This window comes from Nelusetta ayraudi, unplaced genomic scaffold, assembly GCF_046127955.1.
Source record: "Nelusetta ayraudi isolate G7.1 ecotype Tasmania unplaced genomic scaffold, CSIRO-AGI_Nayr_v1 ptg000019l, whole genome shotgun sequence".
In the NCBI taxonomy this organism is placed as follows: Eukaryota; Metazoa; Chordata; class Actinopteri; order Tetraodontiformes; family Monacanthidae; genus Nelusetta; species Nelusetta ayraudi.
Window position 1 is genome coordinate 4,974,359 of NW_027466069.1, and position 21,689 is coordinate 4,996,047.

A 21,689-nucleotide genomic window follows, 5' to 3' on the forward strand; every position below is an offset into this window, starting at 1 on the left:
AGAAAAAGTGCAATAAAAAAGAGCAACCGATTCTTCTCATAAGTAACATTTTGAGTGGGAGGTTTGGCCGTCCCTCGCCGTGAAGCAGGGAGATTATCAGCAGCAGGACATGTGTTTCACACCAGGGAGAGGGACGGAGCGGAGACTCTCATATTACTTCCACCGCTGTCATAATGTGGGCTGCTGCCCGCAGCAGGTGCCTCGATCGCTCTCCACTCTGGTCCTGAAGCCTTTCAGGTTGAACATGACCAAAAGGTTTTTCCTGGTTTTAAAGGACCCGCTTATGCAGAATTGATTGGACCTGCGTGTGTCACAGTCCATCCTTTACTTCTCTGGCTTTGCGTCACCAGTCAGAGTGTGTGAGGCTAAAAAAAAAAAAGCTCAGCCCTTTGTGATGTCACAAAGGACACTGATACCTCTCACAGGTTAATAACAGCATTCCCAACCAGGTGTTGACTCTTCCACTTCTTGTATATTTAAAAAGAGTGTAGCAATTGTCAAAGCTATAAAAAACGATTAAAGTAGCCCCATACAAGCCCACGATACATACAAACAAACATATAGCTGAAGGTCTTTATATTCAACAGTTATTCTGACTGGTGTGATCATCACGGAGCTCAAGTCCGACGTTGGCCGGGACTTTTTACAGGCGTTCAGCGAGGAGTGAATGTAGCTGTGCAATGCCAGTGGCTAAACACAGCGCCGGATCGCTATCGCACTTCCTGCTGGACAGATAAGGAGGAACACCCAAATCCTAGAAATACCCAAAAAACATCCGCCAACGAATACGCTCGCATGTCGAACATTGAGTTTATCTTTGAGCAATTTTTTTTTTCCCCCCAGCAATTTTCTGAACATTTTTGGTTTCAATTGTACAAAAAGATTCTGGTGCTTTAACCAAAATTGCTTTGAAATGCCAGAAAGAAGCAAAAGCTCAAAGCTGATCAGGTGTGATTGGAATCCACATAAGTTGTCCAATGGTGCTGAATTGTAATTGTGGACTTCTCATACACATAAATGTTTTTTTATAATCATAATCAAAAATTACAAAAACTGGACTTTGACATTAACGTCCTCCCACAGTTGAATGGAAATGATCTAAACTGGGGAGGATCCTCAACGGTCCTGCCGGAGGAGATGCTTCTGGAATTTTAATTGGTCTTAATTGCTGCATGTTCCTCCCAGTCTGAGCTCTCCACCAGGCCAGAGTCTGCTGAGCATCTGGACCGCAGGCAGGCCAGTAAGGTAGGTCCCTCTCACTGCAGTTCTTTATTCTACAGACCTGACTACATGAGCGGCTTATTGAATCATTTATCTGTAGTGTGATACTGGCACGGCATACAAAAATGCTTCCTTCAGACCTTTGTTTTTCAAACGGGACTCTGGGCAGAAAAAAAAACTGTCTAGATCTCTAGAAAGCACAGCTTGTTTTTAGCCCTTTGCTTACAGTCTTGTCCATTTTGTTGGCTTCCTGCCGTTTTGTTGGACGTTGAAAAAGCCTGGAAGGAACAATTAAAGAGGTTGCAGACCATCACCTGGGTCAAGGTGTTCTGACCTAATTTCAGGAGAGGTATCCTTGGCCTTTGTGACATCACAAAGCGCTAATTTCACGCAGACATTTTCTCTAAAGTGGACAGGGACATTAAGAAGGATGGAAAAGCTGAACCTCAAAGTGAGCTGTAACTAGAACCTCAATTTCAAGCATATCACCGCAGCCAGCCAGGGCAGCCAGATGACAGTCAATGATGATTAGACTATCTCCAAAACATCTCCTTCTCACTGCAGGTCTCACGTTAAGGTGACTCGACAGCCTCTGCCAAACCACAGATTGCTCGAGATGGAGGTCAAGGTGTCCGTGGACGGCGTCCAGCGGGTGGTGTGCGGCATTACCGAGGAAACAACGTGCCAAGACGTGGTGGTAGTTTTGGCTCAGGCCCTCGGTATGTATGAACGTTACCACAATACCCATTGACCAATATAACCACCATCATCATCATCATCATCATCATCATCTTCTTCTGCCTCCTCCTCAGGGCAGCCTGGCCGCTACACGCTGCGTGAGACCTTCAAAGAGTTCCAGCGGTGCATGACGCCCGAGGAGCGCCTCCTGGAGACCCTCGGCAAATACGGCGAGCAGGCCCGCGAGGTCCAGCTGTCGCTGCACCTCGTCGGGCCCTCGGCGTGGGACGAAATGAGCCGGAGCAAAGTTGGCCGCTACCAGCCCTGCCCGCCGCTGCGGAGGAAGGACGCGGGCACCAGGACGCGGCGGGGCAGCGGGTCGATCAGCTCGCACCGCCGCAGCTTGCCGCCGCTGTCGACTCTGAGGCAGGAGGCCGAGCAGCAGCAGCAGCAGAGGGACCACAAGAAGCCCAAGAGGAAGTCCCTCACGCTTATGGAGGAGGCCTGGGAGTGGCTGGAGAGCCTGGGCAAGAGCAAGGTGTACAGCACGGCGGGCGAAAAGGACGCCAGCAAGAAGGCCGACAAGAGGAATCGCACCTCGCTGGACATTTTCCTCTCCGTCGACAAAGACATCTCAGCCAGGGAGGCTCGTGGGAAGGACAGAGGTCCCAGAGGTCAGAGGTCAGATCTGGACCACCAGACGTCTTGCTGCATTGGGAGTCAGTCCCGGGGCAAGGAGAGCAAACACTACCGCAAAAATGAAGATGTCAAACTGGACCTGATCGAGGCAAGGTGCATGGAGGACGAGAAGATCGGTCTGAGGGAGACCATCGTGTGTCAGCTGGGCCTCCTGCAGGACCTGCAGAGCCAGGTGGCGCGCGTGGACAAACAGATCGCCAAGCTGGAGGAGAAGCAGAGAGTCAGGAGGGCCGAGCAGGAAGCCCAGCTGAGAGCGGCCGAGGAGGAGACGGAGCAGATCAAGTTCTGGGAGAACGAGCTGAAGGCGGAGGAGGGTTTCGAGAAGGACCTGCAGCGGCAGTTCCTGGAGCTCAAGGCCAAGGCCTCCGAGTGCAAGCCCAGGCTGGAGGGGTACCGCCGCAGGCTGCAGGGACTTGACTTTGCGGCCGCTCACGAGGAGCTGCGAGAGGCTTCGACGTGCGCCGCCACTGCCGCCGCCGCTCCAAAGGCTCCGGCCGAGGACGGCGAGCGTCCGCAATCTGATCCAGACGGGGCTGTAAACGTCAACAGGAAGTTCCAGCCCAGAGAGGAACCTCACGCTCTAGTTGCTCCCTGCCAGATGAAGGAGCGACGGCCCACGGGACCCACGGAACTGAGGGAATGGTGGACACGCTGGTCGGAAGCCCAGAGCAATCAGTCACAGAAAAATAATAAAAAGAAGGCCATTCACCGCTCTGAGCTCACAATATATCTGGGCAGTGCCAAGGATTAGAGCGGCAGCCAAACAGGAAGTGAGTGATGTTATGAAAGTGTAGTCACCGTTGAACTGCAGGTTACTGATGCCTCCATGTGGAGCAACATTGTGAACTATTTTGAAGTACTACTACTAGTGAGTGCTCAACTTCTACTGCGCTCTATCCTTTGCTCTGTTTGGATCAAGAGAGCCATCTAGTGGTACTCTCAGAAAGTTGTGGCTCATTCTTCAAAACCTGCCACGCACAGTTGTGGACACAGTGAAGCACAAATGATTTAAAGGCCAAGTGTGTAGGATTTACTAGCATCTACTGGTAAGAAAGTATATTGCATTTAAGGATGAACCCCATTTTTGAATCTTTTTAATGTCTTAAAGCAGCTATGTCAGGGTAAGAGAAAAAAACCTAAATATATACACTGGCATACACTCTTTGTGCAACTATAATGCTTATTAGTTAGTGGTTTCAAATTGACCCCATAACTTCAACTTTATCTGGCTAAAAACACTGTCTTTTCCATTCATTGTCCAGATAAAAATGCAATCTCAAAGGCAGGTTCAGTTCCTAGACCTTGTTGATCATTTAGTCAATGCGTTTAAAAAAAAAAAAAAAGTTATCAGTGACTTGAAATCTGATTTATGACTTATTGCGCCCCCCCCCCCCAAACATGCAGCAGTCTCTGAAATAAAAGGCAAACACAAAACGGATGATTTTCATAAAATTTTTAATTCGTTTTTTTTTTTTTTTTTTCATTCAAGACGATTAACAAAAGAACATGAGAACCACTGAAAGTGGATTAACTGAAAACCGGTGATCCTGGTTCCGTTTCCAAAGTCTGAAATGAAGTTTAGACTGTAGGTTGATGTGCAGAGGCACAACAGCTCCCGACACGTCCCCTCCCAGAGCACAGTAATGATAACATGATGCTGAACGCTTTCAGTTTCTAATACTTAACCTCTTCTTTTTTGTTTTGTTTTTTTTTTAAGTTAAATTTATTTTGTTATATCGGAAGTTCCACTAACGAAAAAAAAAAAGAAAAAAAAAGAAAGAAAAAAAGCACACATTACATACAGTATAGTTCAACCCACAGGTTTGGGATGCATATTATCATTATCATTAATTCTACTACAAAAAGACAGCCATCCCAGGATTGTTCTGAGTATTTTGGAGGTTGGCTGCAAACAGAGGAAACGTCTAATTTTTGTGGTTTTGTTTTTAATAATTATTGAATTTTGCTTGTTTTAGGCACCTTATTCCTAATATTAGCGGATTTGAGTTTCAATGAAAAAAAAAGCAAAAACAAAATAAAAATGTGCGGCAGAAAAAAAAACAAAAAAACAAACAAACCCAAAACAAAACAGAAAAAAATAGTAAAAAAAAAACAAAAACAAAAAAAAAAAGAACTGCAGATATAAGATGCCACAAGGAATTCTGCACCTGGGGGGCAGGGGAGGGGTGAGGGGGGGAATTGCTTCAGTGGAGCATGTGAATACCAAAAAGGTATCTAAAAAGGCTCCAGATTGGTACGTGTAAATCTTATTAGATTAACTACTTTTGACATTCACATACAACACACACTCACACACACCATGCTTTCACTTCAGCTCCTCAATAAAGCATCATTTTATTTTTATTTTTTATTTTTTAAAACTGCTCAAAAAAACGAGCAGGGAAGAAATCCTCAGTTTAAGCTCCGCACACATGAGAAATATGATCCTCCTTATGGAGGGAACTTTTGCTTTATGCGTCTTGTAGGAAAGCATACAGTAGCGGAAACTTTGCGCCGAGGCCATTCTCAAGTTTCCAAGGGTAAAAGTAGCAAAACAAAAAAACAAAAAAAAAAGAGAGAGAAGAATGTGCGAAATAAGAAAGGAAAATAAAATAAAATAAATGGATGCACAAAGACATGCAATGACGCTCACACGCGCAGTGGGACTACTGGACAGGAAACAGGTGCAGAATTCCAGATAAAGCAGGATTGAAAAAGAAAAAAAAAGGTGTGTGGGGGGGGGGGGCTTAGAGAGCGGGGGACATAGACAGCCACACAGTCAGCACTCTGATTTGGAGGGAGGACTCCCTCAAAGACAAACACTTCCGGGTTACACACTAGGACTTTTAGGATACGGCACACATACATACACACACGCGCACACGCACACGCACACACGCGCTCTGATTCCCATGTACACTGCAGCGTGGAGCTCGGCATCGAGGTGTCATCCACGGGAGGCGGGAAACTGGAATAGGACGAGTTTCTTCGCAAGGATTTATCAGCGAGGGGAGAAAGTTTCTTACACATGCCGATTAGTGTGTGTGTGTGTGTGTGTGTGTGTATTTTTTTATGTTTTTTTTTGTGTACAAGCATGTGTTGAATCAAATTCCCTTATCCCTACCACTCCCCCCACCCCCCACCACCACCACCACCACCACACTGCTGTTGCCCCTGTGGGACAGCGACCCGCCGATGCTGGACGGGGGCGGGGCTTGTATTGCTCAGTCGATGACACCGGGTTGGCGAGTCTTGCGCTCCACGTTGAAGCCCTGCGTGAGAAAGCAAGACAGAATACAAACAAATCTAGTTAATGGAGTGGGAGTTTAGACAATGTCACCCAGAAAGACACATTGCTGCTGCTAGTGCTAATACTGCTACTACGACTGCTACTGCTGCTGCTACTGCTCCTACTGCTGCTAAGACTGCTCCTACTGCTGCTACTGCATTTAAGACTGCTAATGATACTGCTGCTGCTACTACTACTACTACTGCTGCTGCTGCTAAGACTGCTACTGCTACTACTACTGCTGCTAATGCTGCTATTACTGCTGCTGCTACGACTGCTAATGCTGCTACTACTGCTAATGCTGCTACTGCTACTACTGCTCCACTGCTAATGCTGCTACTGCTACTACTACTGCTACCACTTCTGCTACTACTACAACTACTGCTGCTACTACTGCTGTATTACTACTACTACTGCTGCTGCTGCTGCTGCTATTGCTATTACCACTACTGCTATTACAACTACCACTGCTACTACTAATACTGCTACTACAGATATGCTGACACCAGGTGTGGCGCTGGTACCTTTGAATTGTCGGGACCACGGGGCTGTCGAACGATGACCAGTCGAGGAGCGCTGGCGTCATCCAGGGTGATGCTCTTCAGCCGGTTCACCAGGCGATCGGGACGAGGCGTGGCCACGGGTTTGGGCCCCTCGCTGAAATGCGGAAGGAAGAAAAACAAAGCGCATGAGTTCAGAGTTGGCCCCGACCTGGTTGACTTCAACATTTTGTGGACTTCTGGGTTTCCGTACCTGACTCTGCGCACGTTGCAGGCACTACATTTTCCTGTGCGTTGATTGAGGACGACGGCGAACTCCACCTCGTCCCCGGTCTGGAGCTCCAGGCCGTCCTGCACCTCTTTGACGTGGAAGAACAGCCTCTTGCTCTCACCGACTTCGTACGTGATGAAACCAAACTGGGAGGAAACAAAACAAAAGGAATTTCAAGTTTCCAGTGCGATCAAAAGGTTTTAAGTCTTCATGTAGGGGTCACGACTCCTCCCCACCTGGTCCTTGACGCACTCCACCAGGGCTCGGCGCTGAGGGACCACGTGACACGCCATCTTCTGCCCAGTTTGGGCAATTGTGCAAAACTGAAACTTGACCAGCTCTCCTTTCTGCAGACAGTCCGCCTTGCTCACCATCCCCATGATTCCAAAGGGGTAATTCAGGCCTTTACTTGAACCTGAAAAACAACCATAAAGCCGCGTGATTCCAGGCCGTGGTCAGGAGAAAAAGGGCACACTTAGAGGAAAGATCCCACTGGATGCTAAATGTACTTTTCCCAACAGTGAACCTGTCAGTAGTCTGTCCCCACTCTCTCATATTGCTCAACTATTCACAGAGTGCATGCTGAGACGCGTAATCCTGAAAATCAACTCTTTGCTAAAAATGCTAAAAAACCTCATGGATGCATTTGTCCTCTTTGACATTGCAGAGAGCTAAATCAATAATCCTATGGAGCTACAGAGTTCTGTCAATTAATCCTCTGAGGGAGCTCGAGCGGCATTCGGGTGGCATAAAGACAGAACATGTTGGTGGAATGCGGGTCCTTTAAGAATGACATAAAACCGGTTGCACACCACAACAACACCAACCTTCCTCTGTGACTTCAATGAGCCCCTGGTAATCTGTCTGGGAGGGGTCCACGCTGCGCAAGGGACGAATGACCTTCCCCATCATCACTGTTGCACTCACATCATCACCAATGGCGTTGACTGCAGGAGGGAAGACGGTGGAAGTTACAAGCGCCATTTTTTTTCTTCTTATTGACCCTTTAAAATTGGGAGCAATTGAGAGCGGAGCGCTCGTACCTGGTGCCACTCTGGTAACCTTCTCAGCACTGACTTTGTTTCCTTTTCCCTTAGCCAGCGTGTACTCCACAGTGTCTCCCAGCTCCAGACTGTCCAGGTCTCCACACATTTCACTGGAGAGACAAATGTCAGCGAGTTAGGATCCTGGAGCGACTGACCCACTGTGCGCTCAGGTGAAAGGGCGACTCGAGTAGAGGAGCGCCTGCCTGTAGTGGAAGAAGATCTCCTGGTCGTGGTTCGCCGTCTCGATGAAGCCAAAGTTGTCCTTCAGCGTGGCCACGAAGCCGTGCAGCCTCTTGGCGTTGGAGGCGTTGCGGTTGAGGACCCTGATGGACACCGCACTCTGCAGGCCGGTCCGCTTCACTTCGTTAATGGAGAACTCCACCTGCAGGAAGCCAACCGTCGGCGTGTTTTGTTAGCAGCGTAGACGCAAAAAGCCGCTCAGCATCGGCTTAACCCTGATGTTTTATGAAACGCTCTTGTTGTACCTTGTCTCCGGTCAGCGGGTGGCCTCCTCCCTCCAGGTCCTTGACGTGGTATGGCACAGTGAGTTTCACCCCGCAGTCTTCGTAGGCAATAACCCCTTCCTCGCATTCCTTCAGACAGTGAAACAAATTCCATCGTCACCATTTCCTGGTGGCCGACAAACATGGCTACAGCCGCTCGTCTCGAAACAGAGTCCCGTCGTTAGGCAGCGTGAAGGATAATGACGATGATGTGGGGGGAGGGGAGGTGAACGACACAAGTGCAATGTGAAAGAAAAGGCAATGTGTGCAGGAAATTAATCTGTAGCAGCCTACGCGTTAGCATTAGCCCAGGGGTGTCAAACTCAAACACACAGCGGGGCCAAAATTTCAAACATGGACAAGGTCTCGGTCCAACATTGACGTTTATTTGAAACATTCTCTTCCAGACAGAACAGTGAAACTTTCCATATGCACCCAAACAAGTTTTGTCTTATCCTGAATGCCTGGAACTTGGAATTTGATATTGCAATAATAAACCAGTGAAGCCATAACAACATCCTTCAATTAAGGTCCTGTCCTGATTGAGGCGGCAAAATACCAGCAGAGCACTCTGGGATTTGTAGTATTAGCGCTACATGTGCCGGAGAATAACGTCGGACCAGCAGCGCTAGTCGTGGTTTTGTATTGGCCTCGCAGGCCAAGTATAATGACACTGTGGGGCCAAATTTGGCCCACGGGCCAGAGTTTGACACCTATGCAATAACCGGATCGTTCTTGACTGCAGAGCTGCACAACCAGCCAGTTCTGTGGCGGCAATAAAACAATAAACCTTAAAGCCAAAGGAATATAAGCTTCTAATCAAACAGCGGGAGCGATGTTTGCAGGACACTGGAGTGAATTTAAAGTCAATAAAATGTAAAATGATATTTATTCAGCTTTATTTCTTTACACACGCGGGCCGTGTGATCCAGTCAAGCATCGAGGTACGGACAGCAACCTGAGATAGGTTTCAGTGCACTCTGACATCGCAAAGGGACAATACCCAGAATTTAGTTGAATTGTGCAACTCTACGACACACCAGAAGAAAAGGAGGGTTTTTTGGGGGGAAGGGGAGGGTGTTAATTAATGATCAATTATCATGCCGTGGAGGAAAAAAAAAAGCCGTTAGAGGTCAGCGGAAACTAACCTTCTCTACAACTTTACCCTTCAAGACAATAAGGACAGACACGCATCAACAGTGATGTTTGAACCATCACACTGGCAAATACAGCAGACTCAAAATCATCAAAGTACCGAGTTGACTTTTGTATCTGCTAGAAGAAGCTCTTAGGATGAACTGATCTCCTCCATCACACGTTAGTCAAAACATTTTTTATCTCCAACTTGTTTGTTACGACTTATTAACGCTACGCCATGCAGAGGCTCCAAGTCCTACCTTGTCCTTTTTCTAAACAAGGAGCACGAGGAGCACAAAGTCATTGAGGAGGAAGAAGGAGGAGGAGAACCCAAAGAGGAAAATTAGAACAAAAGAGAACGAAATAAAAATAATCCAAAAAAAGGGGGGGGGCGGGGGGGTTGGGCAGAAGATGTGGGAAAGGGGTCAGGGCTGCGTTGGAGATGAAGATACTTGAACTGGAACTTCAAGGTGGGCTTACCTTCTCCTTGCCCTTGGTGGGACTGGCGTTCTTATTGGACACGACCTCCTTCTCCACCACGCCAAAGAAGCGCTGCTCCGACTGCGTGTGGAAGGACACGGTGCCTTTGGGCAGCTTCTTGATGCGCACGGCGTGGTTCCTCTGAGCAGACAGCATGTCCTGGCAACGACGGGACTCCTTTTAATTCATCATCAACAAATCACAACACGCATCTCAGAGGAGGACAGAGGAGGGAGGGAAAAACAAAACCGCCAAAGTTTTTTGTTTTTTGTTTTTTTGGACAAACATGACCTACAGGCACAACAGTGAACTCCACTTCGTCGGAAATGTGCAGCTGGCTCTCCTCCAGGACCTCGCTGAAGTGGAAGAACATCCTGGCGTCCCGGTCCACGCACTTGATGAAGCCGAAGCCGTCGCGTATGGCGGCGATCACGCCCTGGAGGGAGAGGAATCGCCAGGTCGCCATCGTCAGGAATATCGTCACTATTCAAGCACGACATTCTTCAAATGCAAGCGCTTGGGCCGGGCGACTTTGGGCAAAAATATAATTTTGCCCCTGAACCTCGATCTTTGATTTTGATTTTTTGGGGGTAAAACTACAAACGACAATATTTCATCTTTATTTTTTTAAAGAAAAATAGCGAACAAATTTCCCGTATTGGGAATGAAGCGCAACTGAAAGACACCGCAAAAATCCTCCTTGGGTTTAGTAGAGTGACAACATTTGCAGTCTTCTTGACCAAACCATGACGAATCCCTTGGGATTAATGAAGCGAGAACCTCACTTTCACCAAACTTCACTTGGAAATGAGCAGGTTCCTCATAAACAAAGATGAAGTTCCCTTACTTGGGAATAAAGTGAAAACTTCAGAACCAAACACAAATGAATGCCCCTGTGGATAAAGTGACGACCTTGACAGTCAGGAAACATCACTTTAAAAATGAAAGTTCTTTCTATCATCCTGAACAACAATGAATTAAAAAAAAAAAAAAGGTGCAAAACTTTCATAGGGGCAGAAGCTTGCGAGAAGAAAATTGATTTTAAGATTTTGCCCTTTTTCTTTTTTTTTAACATCGTCTTGACTAATAAATCTGACTTCGATTTAAAATCGATTAATTGCACAGCCCTATAAAATAAAAAAATAAAAATGAAAACTTTGCAGCTGTGTCAGAATCCCAGTTTACTGTTTTGGTCCTCACCATTTCCCGGGTCTCCTTGGTGAAGTCGAAGGTGTCGGGCAGGATGTCGATGTTGGTGGCCCTCTCCAGCTTGTCCCTGCGGTCGGTGGAGATGTTGAACTGGATGTGATCCCCCTCCAGCAGGGTCACCTTGGACTTGGTGTCCTTCTCCCCAAACGGAAGCTCCTTGTCGGCGAAGCCGATGTGGGCGCCAATGCGGCCGGGCAGAGGGTCGTTCTGCAGCGCCGAGAACCTCAGACGTCAGACCGAGTACATTCCAGATGGCACGTTGAGATCCGGTGGAATTTGACTTGCCTGATTCTTTGTGGGGACTTTGGGAATGACCTTGGCCACGGTTCCTTCAAACTGCTCGATGCTGATGTCCTCAAAGATGACCGTGCCCTGGGGGAGCAGCCTCACGTCCGTGGCCACCTCTTTACCCTGCAGGGGCGGGAACAAGATGGAGCACCAGTGCAGGTGGCTCTGCGATGCTAAGCTAAGCTAAGCTGAGCCGATGCCTACGTTTCTGTCCTTGATGGTGAACTCCACGTCGTCTCCAGCCTGCAGAGCCTCCAGGTCGCCCTTGAACTCGCTGTAGTGGAAGAAAATCTCCTTCACCACGTCGGACCTCTCGATGAACCCGAAAGCCTCCTGAAGGAAGACACGCGGTCCAGCGACGCCATTCAGTTAAACGCTGGTTTTCTCAATATTCAGTCAAAGCAGAGCTACGGTTAGCGGTTGTAATACGTCAAAAAAGGTCAGAATACTTTGGCTCATTCGAAACAAGTCCGGGCCGAGTTAACTCTTGCCACATCTATAAGATGGATGTGTTGCCTTCACTGTTCATCCCAATCCTGTCTATGCTTGCAGGATGCGTCAAGAGAAAACAAAGACAGGCTCCAAAGTTGACATTTAACTTTAGAGATGCCCTTTTCCCCCCCGACTATGCACCTACTCACCTTGGTAGCACACACAACCCCCTGACAAGTCATTTGCTTCTTCTTCACCAGTTGAATATTTCGAGCACTGACTGCACCGGTACTGAAAGAAAAGAAAGTGACGGTCCTTTAAAAAAAACAAAAAACAAAAAACAAAAAGCGATGCCAACCCAGATTCCCGACTTACTGCTTATTGGTATCGATGTAGAAGCTCACTTTGTCGCCAGTGTCCAGGTGGATGTTCCCCTCCATGTCGTTAGGGGTGTAGGTAAGGTAGAACACTTCCTGTGGAAAGTCACAGCGACGTCAGACTTTTGCCCGCAAAACCCCGAGCTGTCAGATCGTTAAGTGAAAATGCAAACAAACGGGAGGCGCGGGCTAAAGATGTCCCGTAGACACAGTCACGTGGCTGGTCTAGATACAACACGCAGACTTTGAGCTCGTCACGGTACAGGGCTGCATATCACTGACAAACGATCAGAACTTGCACTGCATTAACTTTATTCGATTTTTAGCAAAAAACGCAGGTCATTTATTAATTCAATTAAAAAGTACGTATTTTTGGAGAGGCAAAATGCAGAGAAAATTCCCCGTCTTTCGGCAGGTAGCATTTTATTCCCTGCATGTGAAGAAACCAAGGGGAAATTTGCTGATGACATTTTGTAGAGTTTTGTAGTTCTGACGATTTTCTTGTACGACTCGTGTTATTTTGTCAAACGTGCTCATTTGCAAAAAAAATGGACACATTAAAATCTGCAGCATTAACAGGAGACCAGGCTCTGTGGCAGACAGTGTCATCGCTTCTTGCGGGACTTTTAAATACTGCCCCACAAAAACGAACCCCAAGTGCAACCCCAATGCATTTCAGGAAATTTGGACTAGAAGAGTTTGTGTAAACCGCTGCCCCACTGAAAATTCCAGCTTTTCCAGGCTTTTGTTTCTATTTAGACTACCAGTCAAAAGTTTGGACACACCCAAACTATGAATTGAATGTCTTTTCTTCCAATCTCATGACTACTGACATTGCAGTTTCTCACTGAAGGCATCAAAACTACATACGAACACGCATGGAATTATGCAGGAAACAATAAAAGTGTAAAATAACTCAAACACATTTTATATTTAAATTCTTCAAAATAGCCACCTGTCATAAAAAGCACATTTAGATTAAGTTCACGGTTTTCTTTGCTGCATCACGACATACATCTTGCTCATTTAATGTCAATTTGATGTCTTCAGTTTCTATCTGCAGTGTAGAAAACATTGAATGAAAACGTGTGTCCAACCTTTTGACGCGTAGTGTAGCACCGCAGTGAGACCGCGGCTCTAAACTGCACATCTGTCAGACCCCAGCCGAGCATCCGAGAGCTGGTTGGACGACAGAGGCGCAGCGAAATTCCCCTCTTACCCCGTTCCTTTCGTAACACACGCTCCCAGTGGGCACCTGGCCAGGAGCGGACTTTCCATCCAAGTGGCCAGGAATGGAAGAGACGACCTGCGGGACAGGCGGGAGAGAGACGGTCAGCGGAGGCCGTGGCAGCGACGTGCACGTCGAGGCTCACAGACACGTTGCGCAATTAGCTATGCGTGCGCGACTACTCCTGTCCCTGTTTTACTGCGTCGTCGATCGGTGAGAACAGACATCAATCAGCGCCCCCAGGTGCATTACAGGTTAAGCAGCATTTCTTATTTTAGAGAGAAAAATAGATTATAAACTACCAATGATGCGCTGGCTTCCCCTCACTGACGCCATTAGCATTACTTTGATTTTCTCCTGCGTTTAACAGACAACATATGGACGTGAACACTGAACGACACCACACATGCACAGACACCAAGGAAATCGGGGGCGTTGTCTGGATTTGAGGGGAATCCAGTTCACACTCACACTTGGATCCCAGCCCCGCCCACTCTCCGTCTCCACACAAACACAACGGGGGGGTTGACAGAAATGTCAGGGTGACAGACAAGGACAGAACCAAAAATAAAATGGTATTCCTTAACTGGATGAATATAACCATGCAGCTTAGTAAAGGGATAGGCGTGCAGGTCTGGCCCCACCTGGCCCGAGATGCGCTCCTCTGGCAGCACTTCTGGCTTTATCTTAAGCAGCTTCACTGCTATGGGCTTGCCAGTGCGCCTGTCAGAGGACACTTCAAACTCAACATCATCTGAGGGGAGAGACAGAGCAAAAAACAAACAACACACAATTAGCTGAGTTGATGAGAACAGATACATTAGCTCAAATGCTGTTTTGCTCAAAAGTGTTTTATGTGACACTTTTGCGATATTCCTCTATATGGATAGGTCTGAAAAAAAAAAACCCTCATGAGACCATGAAAACCTTTTAGCCATATTTGAGAATTTTTCAGAAGTTTAGGGGTTTCCAATAGCAATTTTTATTGCGATATTTAGGTTTTGCGAAATTCTAGGGGTAATGGGAACGCAGCTACTGACTTCAATATTACTGATAATCACACTTATGAGCTATAGCTGTTTAGACGGTACCGCTGACTTTTCATTCCTGACCAATAACATAAATACACGGTGTGTACGTGCAGGTTCAAGGCCACTCACCTCCTATTTTAAGATCCTGCAGGTTGCCATTGTACTGGGAGCAGTGAAAGAAGAGGCGAGCCTGCCGCTCGGAGCACTGGATGAAGCCGTAGGAGGTGAGCAGCTTCTCCACCACGCCCGTCTCTCGGATGCCCGGCCCCGAGCCGTTGGCATACGCAGTGTGCCCATTGTTATGGAGCATGCCCGGGTCAAAACTCATCTGGAGGGGCGGGGGGAGGAGGAGAGACAACGTGCACGTGTGAAACTTGCGCGGTAGCTGCGGAAATGCACAAGTTGAAAGCAATGGCAACCTAAGAAAAATAATGAATAAAATACAATTAGCACGCTCAAACATGCAGGTAAAGCAAACTTTAGATGAAGTGGGGGAGGGGAAAACAAAGCAAACGTAAAGCTACAAAAAGTCTTCAGTGCCTAGTGGGAGGAGCATGTGTTGACAAGATTTAGATATGGAGAGGCACGCCCTCAACATTGATTAGCCACACTGTGATGCTGCAAGGTGTCATGCTGTCAAAAAGTACAAAAACTCAACTTCATCCAACCACAAGTGGAACGTTTCAGGAATCCCATGCAGGTCGGAAGTCAAACCACGGCGTTCGATACCTGTTCACGCTCCTCAACCAACCGACAATTACATCGTCCTGAAATCCAACTTTTCCCCGCGCCACAAACCGTGCTGTTAGCGAGCGCCACGCGACAAGCTTCCCATCAAACACGCACACACGAACGCCTCCTTACTGATCTCTGATACAGGGGGGTCCGTTTGTGTTTTTTACTCCCCGGGTGGGGGTGGCAGGAGATGGATGCGGAGCGGGGGATGGCCACGGGGCCGCTCGGGCCGGCGCTGCGAGCCACCGGCGGCTCGGAGGAGCCTCTCTCCATGGCCGACAGTGTGTGGGGTGGGGTGGGGAGGGGTTGCTCGACTGGACTGTTGGGAGGAGGCAGCGGCTTTTCAACAACAACAACAACAACAAAAAGAAGGGGGGGGGCCTTTTGGACAGCGTGACAGATCGAGGGGTCACAATTTGCACGGCTAGGACCGAGACCCTGGTTCCTGGCACGAGGACAGAACTCACGGCGCGACCCTGCTCGCTCCATTACGTCTACACAAAGACCTCCTGTGCATCCAGCATAGGACAACCTAGGAAACACCACCCAACTGGTTTACCAACATCGCAAGAACCTCCGTTTTCCTCATGAAGGCCTGACACAAAAGTAGGCAACCTTCAAACAACGGTCGCCCTGCTCTCCCCCGTCAATCTGCTACTAAAGCAAAAGCACCGATGCGTAGAAATCAAGTGCGTGAAACCTACAGACCAAGCAGAAGATTAAGTAAAAAAAAAAAAAAAAAAAAATCAGAGCAAGTTCTCCTGGGCAGCCAGTAACCGGTGGGGCGGGGGGGGAGTGGTTTGACGGCAGTGTTGCTAATGGATCCGGTGAAATAAAAACTACTTCAAAGAAAATAAATTGGACAAACTGGGATTGACAGGTCAAAAAAAAAAAAAAAAAAGGCGTTATCTACAGTGCACAGTGTGGAGTTGGTGGTGGGTTATGAGTTATGAGTGGGGTCCCGGAGCAGCCTCCTCTGCTTGACTTTGTACTGCAGTGGTTCCCAAAGCCTTTTTAATGACAGGACAGACAGAAAAACCACCAATAATGCCGGCGATTTTAGATTTTTGTTCAACAGAATTCAGGTTTAAACAGTCAATTATTATTCATCTCTATACAATTGCTGTACATGACATAAAAATGTGGTTTCTGATGTAAAAATGTAATAATAATAATGATAATAATAATAATAATATAGTAATGATAATAATAACTCTGATTCAATGTGTCCCATTCAGAAAGTGGGGGGTGATTTACATGCCAAATTGGTTCTGCCTGCACCTTGACAGCTGTGGCCTTGGTGCGATGCAGTGAGGTTATTGATTGAGTTACATCAGCAGCACATCAGTCTATTATTGTGAAACAAACGGCTTTAGTATTTAACCAAGACGTGATGTTTCTCACCTGGGCATCCTAAAGTGGTTCGCTGGACTGAATACTTGATGCAAATACATTCATATCATGAAACATAATTTCATTCTGTGGGGTGGTCCTATTTAAAATATGGGCGAGATTTGGAAAGGTTTCACACGTGCACTCGGCTATGGCGAGACTGAAGTGTTAAGAAAGTCAAAGCAAACGTGTCCATGTTTCCTTCGAACCCTCGTTACTGGAGTCACTGATCCCACTTTGGAAACCACCGCAGTACAAACACTCACTCAACCAGTTTTTCTTGGAAACAAACTGTTTCACAATCCAACTTGTATTGCACTTAATTTGATTCCAAAAAGCCAATAACCTGCACCCCATGATTTTGTTTTTTTATCTTTAATATGCAATGCTTGATTGAATCAAACCTAATCAAATGGTGACAGCTGGGGAATGGCTAACAATAGCAAGCTAGCGCTTATCCTCCGACACTGTGAGCGAGCGGAGGCCGGTCCCAGGAGCCCGGGAGAGGATGGAAGAGGCTGAAGCCATTCACAGAGGAGAGATGCAGGGGCGGGGCGGTGGGGGTGAATGGTTGTTTGGATGGGGGTGGAGAGTGGGTGGGTGGGGCACGTAGAAAAGAGGCGGGAAGGTGAAACTTACGGATCGGCCATACGGAGACAGGCTGAGTCCGACAGGGGAGGTGCTGCTCAGGTCAGCGCTAACATACGCGGTGGGTGGCGACGCAGGCAACGTAAACTCAACAAAGCCTTTCCAGGGGCTGCCCATATTTTCCCATAAAACTCGGGGCAAACTTGCTTGAGCACTTGCTGAAATGATTTTTACTAATTTAAGGGTGGAGGGTTTTTTTCTTTTCTTTTCTCCCTTTTAAGTTTTTGGCTCGTCTGTTCAATACTACTGTTATGCAACCACCCAAAAACGATACACCGGACTGGATGTCTGCAAGGGGTGAAGAGAGGAACAAACATACGGGTGAGGCAGATAAGTCAGCCAAGTGTGCCAAGTGTCACAAACAAGGAAAAACAGCTGTGGGAGTCTCTCCACCCCCACCAAGAGAAACGGCACAAAATGGGGAAGAAGATCAGACCTTCAATGCCAGAAGATGAGGGGGGGGGGGTAAAGGTGTGAGCAGAGTGCGGGAAAGCTTTTCGGTGAATCTTTGACTGCGCAGACCAATTGGGGTTGTAAAATGCCAATAAAAGGATTCGAACCTAAACAAAAGACCTCGGACTCCGTTTTCCACTAATGCACTCGAGCGATGCATCGACGCTCCAATCGGATTCAATGTCGCCAATTTTTAAACTGAACATCAATTCATAGAATAAGCCAATCAAACTGGGTCCATTTGGAAAAGAGGAATTGAGGAGCACATGCCGATATTTTCCCAAATTTGGCTTCAGGGAGGTTGGAGGGGGGGAGGAGGAGACACCGTGCGCTTACTGGTTTATAAGGGAATCGGGGCACAGGGAGTCCAACTTTTGAGCCACGTGGGGTGGAAATCACTCCGTTGACACAAGTGAACATTGCATTTCAGACTACAATCCATTTACACAGTAATCCGTCTCACAAGTGTCTCAAAATGAGGCGACTCACCTTTACTTGTCGTCTTGGGATCTCGCAGTTCTCAGGGTCTTTGTGACTACGCTACTCCTGCAGGTCTCTTCACACACACACACACACAGTTGAACACACACACCTGTTACAAGTTTCTGGACCAAGTTCTAGATGGTTGCATAAAGCAAAAAAAAAAAGAAAAAAAAAGAGAGAAGGAGGTGGGGGGGTTATCTCAAAAAAAGGCAAAGGCAGGTGCAAAAACACCGCTCGGAGGAAATTTACAATGAAAACAGTGTGAGGGGGAGAAGGAGGTCCGAGACAGGGGGAGATACGAGGGAGAAGGAGAAAAAAAAAACTAGCATATAGCAGCCCACTCCACACCCCGGTGGTGAGTCGGCGGTGTGGTGAGGATGAGGGCTAGGAGCAGCGTTGGGACGTGTGCTTTGTCAAAGCTGTTGAGTAGGCACAAACTTCTGGTTTCAGATCAGTTCTTGACTTCTCAGTATATATGCTTGGGCGTTGGATTGCTTCTCTTCTGTGTTTCGATTGGGCTGATGTCGTCTTTGGTCGTTTCAGGATTTGGTTACTTCTTGCAGTTTTTTCTCTTTTTTTTCTTCAAAAAACAAAAAAAAAAACCTTGAAGTGATCCTTTTCTTTTTTTTTTATTTCTCCGATGCGTCTTCAGTGTCGTCGCTTGGCTTTTTTTTTTGAGGGTTTGTCTTCAGTTTCTTTGTGTGATGATCTGAACTTGAAGTAGTTGCGGGTGGTACAAAAATTCTGTTCTGTTTCACTTCATACTGCAAAGACGGAAAGAACAGCTTAGTGGAATTGAACTGATAAGTTTAAAACAAGCAAACCCAGACATCTAAAACGCAACAAGAATGACGCAAGAAGCGCGATCACGCCGGCTACGGTGTCAAGAACTTCACGTCATGTATGACAGTAAGCGGACTTGCTTTACGTGCAGCTGCAGAGAGCCGTCCACGTTGTGTTTAAGGCCACCGGTATCCTTGCCCAGACTCACGAGTACAAAAATAAGTCTTCCTCGTGTGCCTCTGGGTTTAACCCACAATGCCAGGCAGCTGACTAGCATGCAAAGCGACGTGGATCAACTGGTCTTTGTGCAGGCCTTCGGTTCGGGAAACACTATTTCATGTGTGGAGTGTTCGCCGAGCGTGTTTATTTTGCTAAATTTAGCCAGAAACTCGAAAACTGATCCCTCATTAACAGGTTGGGCTGATGTGTCGCTGACCTAAATACTCTCCTTTCGTAAACAGGGCCGGGGTGAGGCAACTTGGGTCACGATATCGATACTGTTGGGACGGAGTTGCAGTGTCACGCACCGTTCCTGGAAATGTGCAAATATACCACAGTAAAATGCCACCAAGGACAGCCGAGAAAAGGAGGACTACTTTGTGAATGTCTCTCTTGGTGGCTCAGCTATGCGCTTCGGTCGGCCTCTAGACACAGACGCTGCACAAAACATGACCTCAAAAAACAGGGTGTTTATGAATACAAAAAGGGAGATACTGGCATGAAATGGATTTGAAAATACACATCTATCTTAGCAAGCAGTCCCTAAAAACCAATGATGATTTTAATTGCTAATAATGTGTGCATTGAAAGTGACTGCCATACTCCCCATGTGAGGTCTGCATGCTTGCCAGAATGTGCATCTGCTCGATGTTTGGGATTTTTGTTGTGAACCAAAGCGGCACCACAGAAATCAACATTTACATTCACACAACCTTACAATCTGGGTTAAAGTTGAGGAGAAAAACGAGACTCCGGGGAAAACAACCTTGGAGGAGACGAGATTCATTTCCAGGGACTCTTCATGACGCACCCGGAGAAAACACGTTGTCCACCCACCGAAGCTCCAGCACTCATTGGCCAGTTAGCAGACTTTGCAACACTTTATCGCGAGTCGTCAACAACGACGCACCACCGTAATGATTAAACGACCGACGGGGTGGACGCGATGTGCCCGCGCTAGGCTACTCCGGTGGCTCGGCAGATGATGAACCCACCGAATAACGAGGCTAATGCCGCGGTGCTACCCCTGACCTGGGCCCGAACAACAACTACTATGCCAGCAAGCAACCATGTGACTTTCCAGCAATCCGCCATCCTCAGCTGGAACGGCGAGCGTGGCCTGTTCCAACATGTTGCGGCACAACAACGCTGTCGCAAAACGTCACGTCCAAGCAGGAACGGCTGATGTCCGACACATGTCAAATTCGTAAGCCCGATCTACGATAACAACCAAGGGTGTGGAGGGAATCGCGTCTTAAGAGTCTAAATATCCAATATAACAATCCTCTTGTGTCTAAATTTGAACAAAAACGCATCATCATGGTGACCTTGTGAGCACGGGATTAGCATCTAGCTAATGCTAAAGCCGTAAACAGTCAGGGAGCCCTCAGACGTCTAAGTGACTTGTTATACGAATTAACGGCATGACATTAGGGGCTTTTAAAGTGGCGTTAGGACACAAGTCAGAGGAAAGCGCTGTTTGATCTCGCAAAGTCCGCTTGAGGAAATCAAACAAGTCAAGAGCTTTGCAAACCATCCAAATGGGGGGGGGGGGGGGGGGGGGGGGGCATTTTAATGTTTGGCTGCAAATGGTAAACAGTACGTGTTAAAACGGGGGGCCCATTTCACACTAATAGCAAAACACGAGGGTGTTTAAATACAGTCGACACAGGTTGTATACCAGTATTAACTTTATTCCTACGTTTATAGTAAAACAGAGAAGTGGAATTGACAGAAATTGTATTTCGGAGTTTGGTCGGATCAATGGCAATGTGTTTACCCCTATAATAATAATATTAATAATAGTAATTAACATGAGGTGCGTTGTTTATATTTTTAAACAAGACGTTCGATTCACCAGTTATCTGTATTTAATGACGCCCGTTTAAAAAGGAGTAACGCAATAATGCGGAATCTGAGCTAACGGCACGAGGAGGGGATAACAAAGAAGCTTTACAAGCGAACCCCAGCTCGAGCTTCAATTCCGATCAGTTATGGCGCCTCTAACTCGTCTTCCCCGAAGGGAACGTTGGCACCTTTCGTGTGGCTCTTTTGACATATTGAAACACGTTCGATAAATGCCATTCTTTCGGCGGCCGTGGCGGCACGAATAGGCCGTTGACAAAGGTGTACGCGGCAGCTACAGAGTTAGCTAGCACGTTGCTTCGCTGCACGGTGATTTATACAGCGGAGGAAAAAGACAGCGCTGCCCCCACCCAGGCCCCAGATCAGCGCATGACTAAGCGAAGGATAACACGAACGATTCTCGTGGCCTAGCTTCTGGATATACGTTATGGATACAACTTCGTACCAAATCTGGTTTGATTTTTACACGGGGAAAAAGGTTTAATAATGTAAAAACTCACCCCAACAGCTTTCAGCACTGTCACCAGCGCCGCTAGAAGCAGCACGGCACATTACGTAGTGAGGAGGGAGGCGGCTATCGCGATATTTGGCTGCGTGAAGACGGCCAGCGGAAAGAGTGGCCGCTGACAGGATGATAGTGACAGGTCATAACCGTTCTAATATATGGCATTCTAATGCGGTAGCGGTGTTTTATGAGAAAATCTGTGGTTAACTTACAGCC

General features: G+C 47.3%; 2 protein-coding genes across 8 annotated transcripts; one reads left to right on the top strand and one right to left on the bottom strand.

Annotated features, from left to right (window-relative positions):
* Positions 1 to 1,131: 1,131 nt before the first annotated feature.
* On the top strand, positions 1,132 to 4,036 carry rassf11 (Ras association domain family member 11). Of its 2 annotated transcripts, none has more exons than XM_076026584.1 (3): positions 1,132 to 1,245; positions 1,799 to 1,940; positions 2,034 to 4,036. In XM_076026584.1, exons 2-3 carry the CDS (start codon positions 1,838 to 1,840, stop codon positions 3,347 to 3,349), a joined length of 1,419 nt encoding a protein of 472 aa, XP_075882699.1. In that variant the 5' UTR covers positions 1,132 to 1,245; positions 1,799 to 1,837; the 3' UTR covers positions 3,350 to 4,036. The 2 variants fall into 2 exon arrangements, with proteins under 2 accessions (XP_075882699.1, XP_075882700.1); XM_076026585.1 differs by having other exon boundaries at positions 1,229 to 1,245; positions 1,786 to 1,940.
* On the bottom strand, positions 4,037 to 21,624 carry csde1 (cold shock domain containing E1, RNA-binding). 6 transcript variants are annotated; one of them, XM_076026578.1, is made up of 21 exons: positions 21,469 to 21,624; positions 18,107 to 18,864; positions 17,156 to 17,452; positions 14,519 to 14,717; positions 13,946 to 14,112; positions 13,350 to 13,436; positions 12,129 to 12,226; positions 11,963 to 12,044; positions 11,526 to 11,654; positions 11,319 to 11,444; positions 11,025 to 11,240; positions 10,120 to 10,260; positions 9,825 to 10,001; positions 8,190 to 8,297; positions 7,908 to 8,086; positions 7,702 to 7,814; positions 7,486 to 7,605; positions 6,895 to 7,073; positions 6,641 to 6,804; positions 6,412 to 6,544; positions 4,037 to 5,870 (listed from the first exon to the last, which is right to left on the bottom strand). In XM_076026578.1, the coding sequence occupies exons 3-21, from the start codon at positions 17,279 to 17,281 to the stop codon at positions 5,823 to 5,825; spliced, it is 2,592 nt and encodes an 863-aa protein (XP_075882693.1). In that variant the 5' UTR covers positions 17,282 to 17,452; positions 18,107 to 18,864; positions 21,469 to 21,624; the 3' UTR covers positions 4,037 to 5,822. The 6 variants fall into 6 exon arrangements, with proteins under 6 accessions (XP_075882693.1, XP_075882696.1, XP_075882695.1 ...); XM_076026581.1 differs by lacking the exon at positions 17,156 to 17,452; XM_076026580.1 differs by lacking the exons at positions 17,156 to 17,452; positions 18,107 to 18,864; positions 21,469 to 21,624 and adding an exon at positions 15,254 to 15,433 and having other exon boundaries at positions 9,825 to 9,983; positions 14,003 to 14,112.
* Positions 21,625 to 21,689: the final 65 nt, after the last annotated feature.

Coding starts and splice junctions, on each gene's coding strand:
- rassf11 (XM_076026584.1), top strand. CDS start 1,838: ATGGAGGTCAAGGTGTCCGTGGACGGCGTCCAGCGGGTGGTGTGCGGC. Junction 1,941..2,033: donor AGTTTTGGCTCAGGCCCTCG/GTATGTATGAAC, acceptor CCTCCTCCTCAG/GGCAGCCTGGCCGCTACACG.
- csde1 (XM_076026577.1), bottom strand. CDS start 15,397: ATGGAGAGAGGCTCCTCCGAGCCGCCGGTGGCTCGCAGCGCCGGCCCG. Junction 12,227..13,349: donor TGTGTTACGAAAGGAACGGG/GTAAGAGGGGAA, acceptor GACTTTCCACAG/GAAGTGTTCTACCTTACCTA. Junction 11,445..11,525: donor TCACCATCAAGGACAGAAAC/GTAGGCATCGGC, acceptor CCGCCCCTGCAG/GGTAAAGAGGTGGCCACGGA.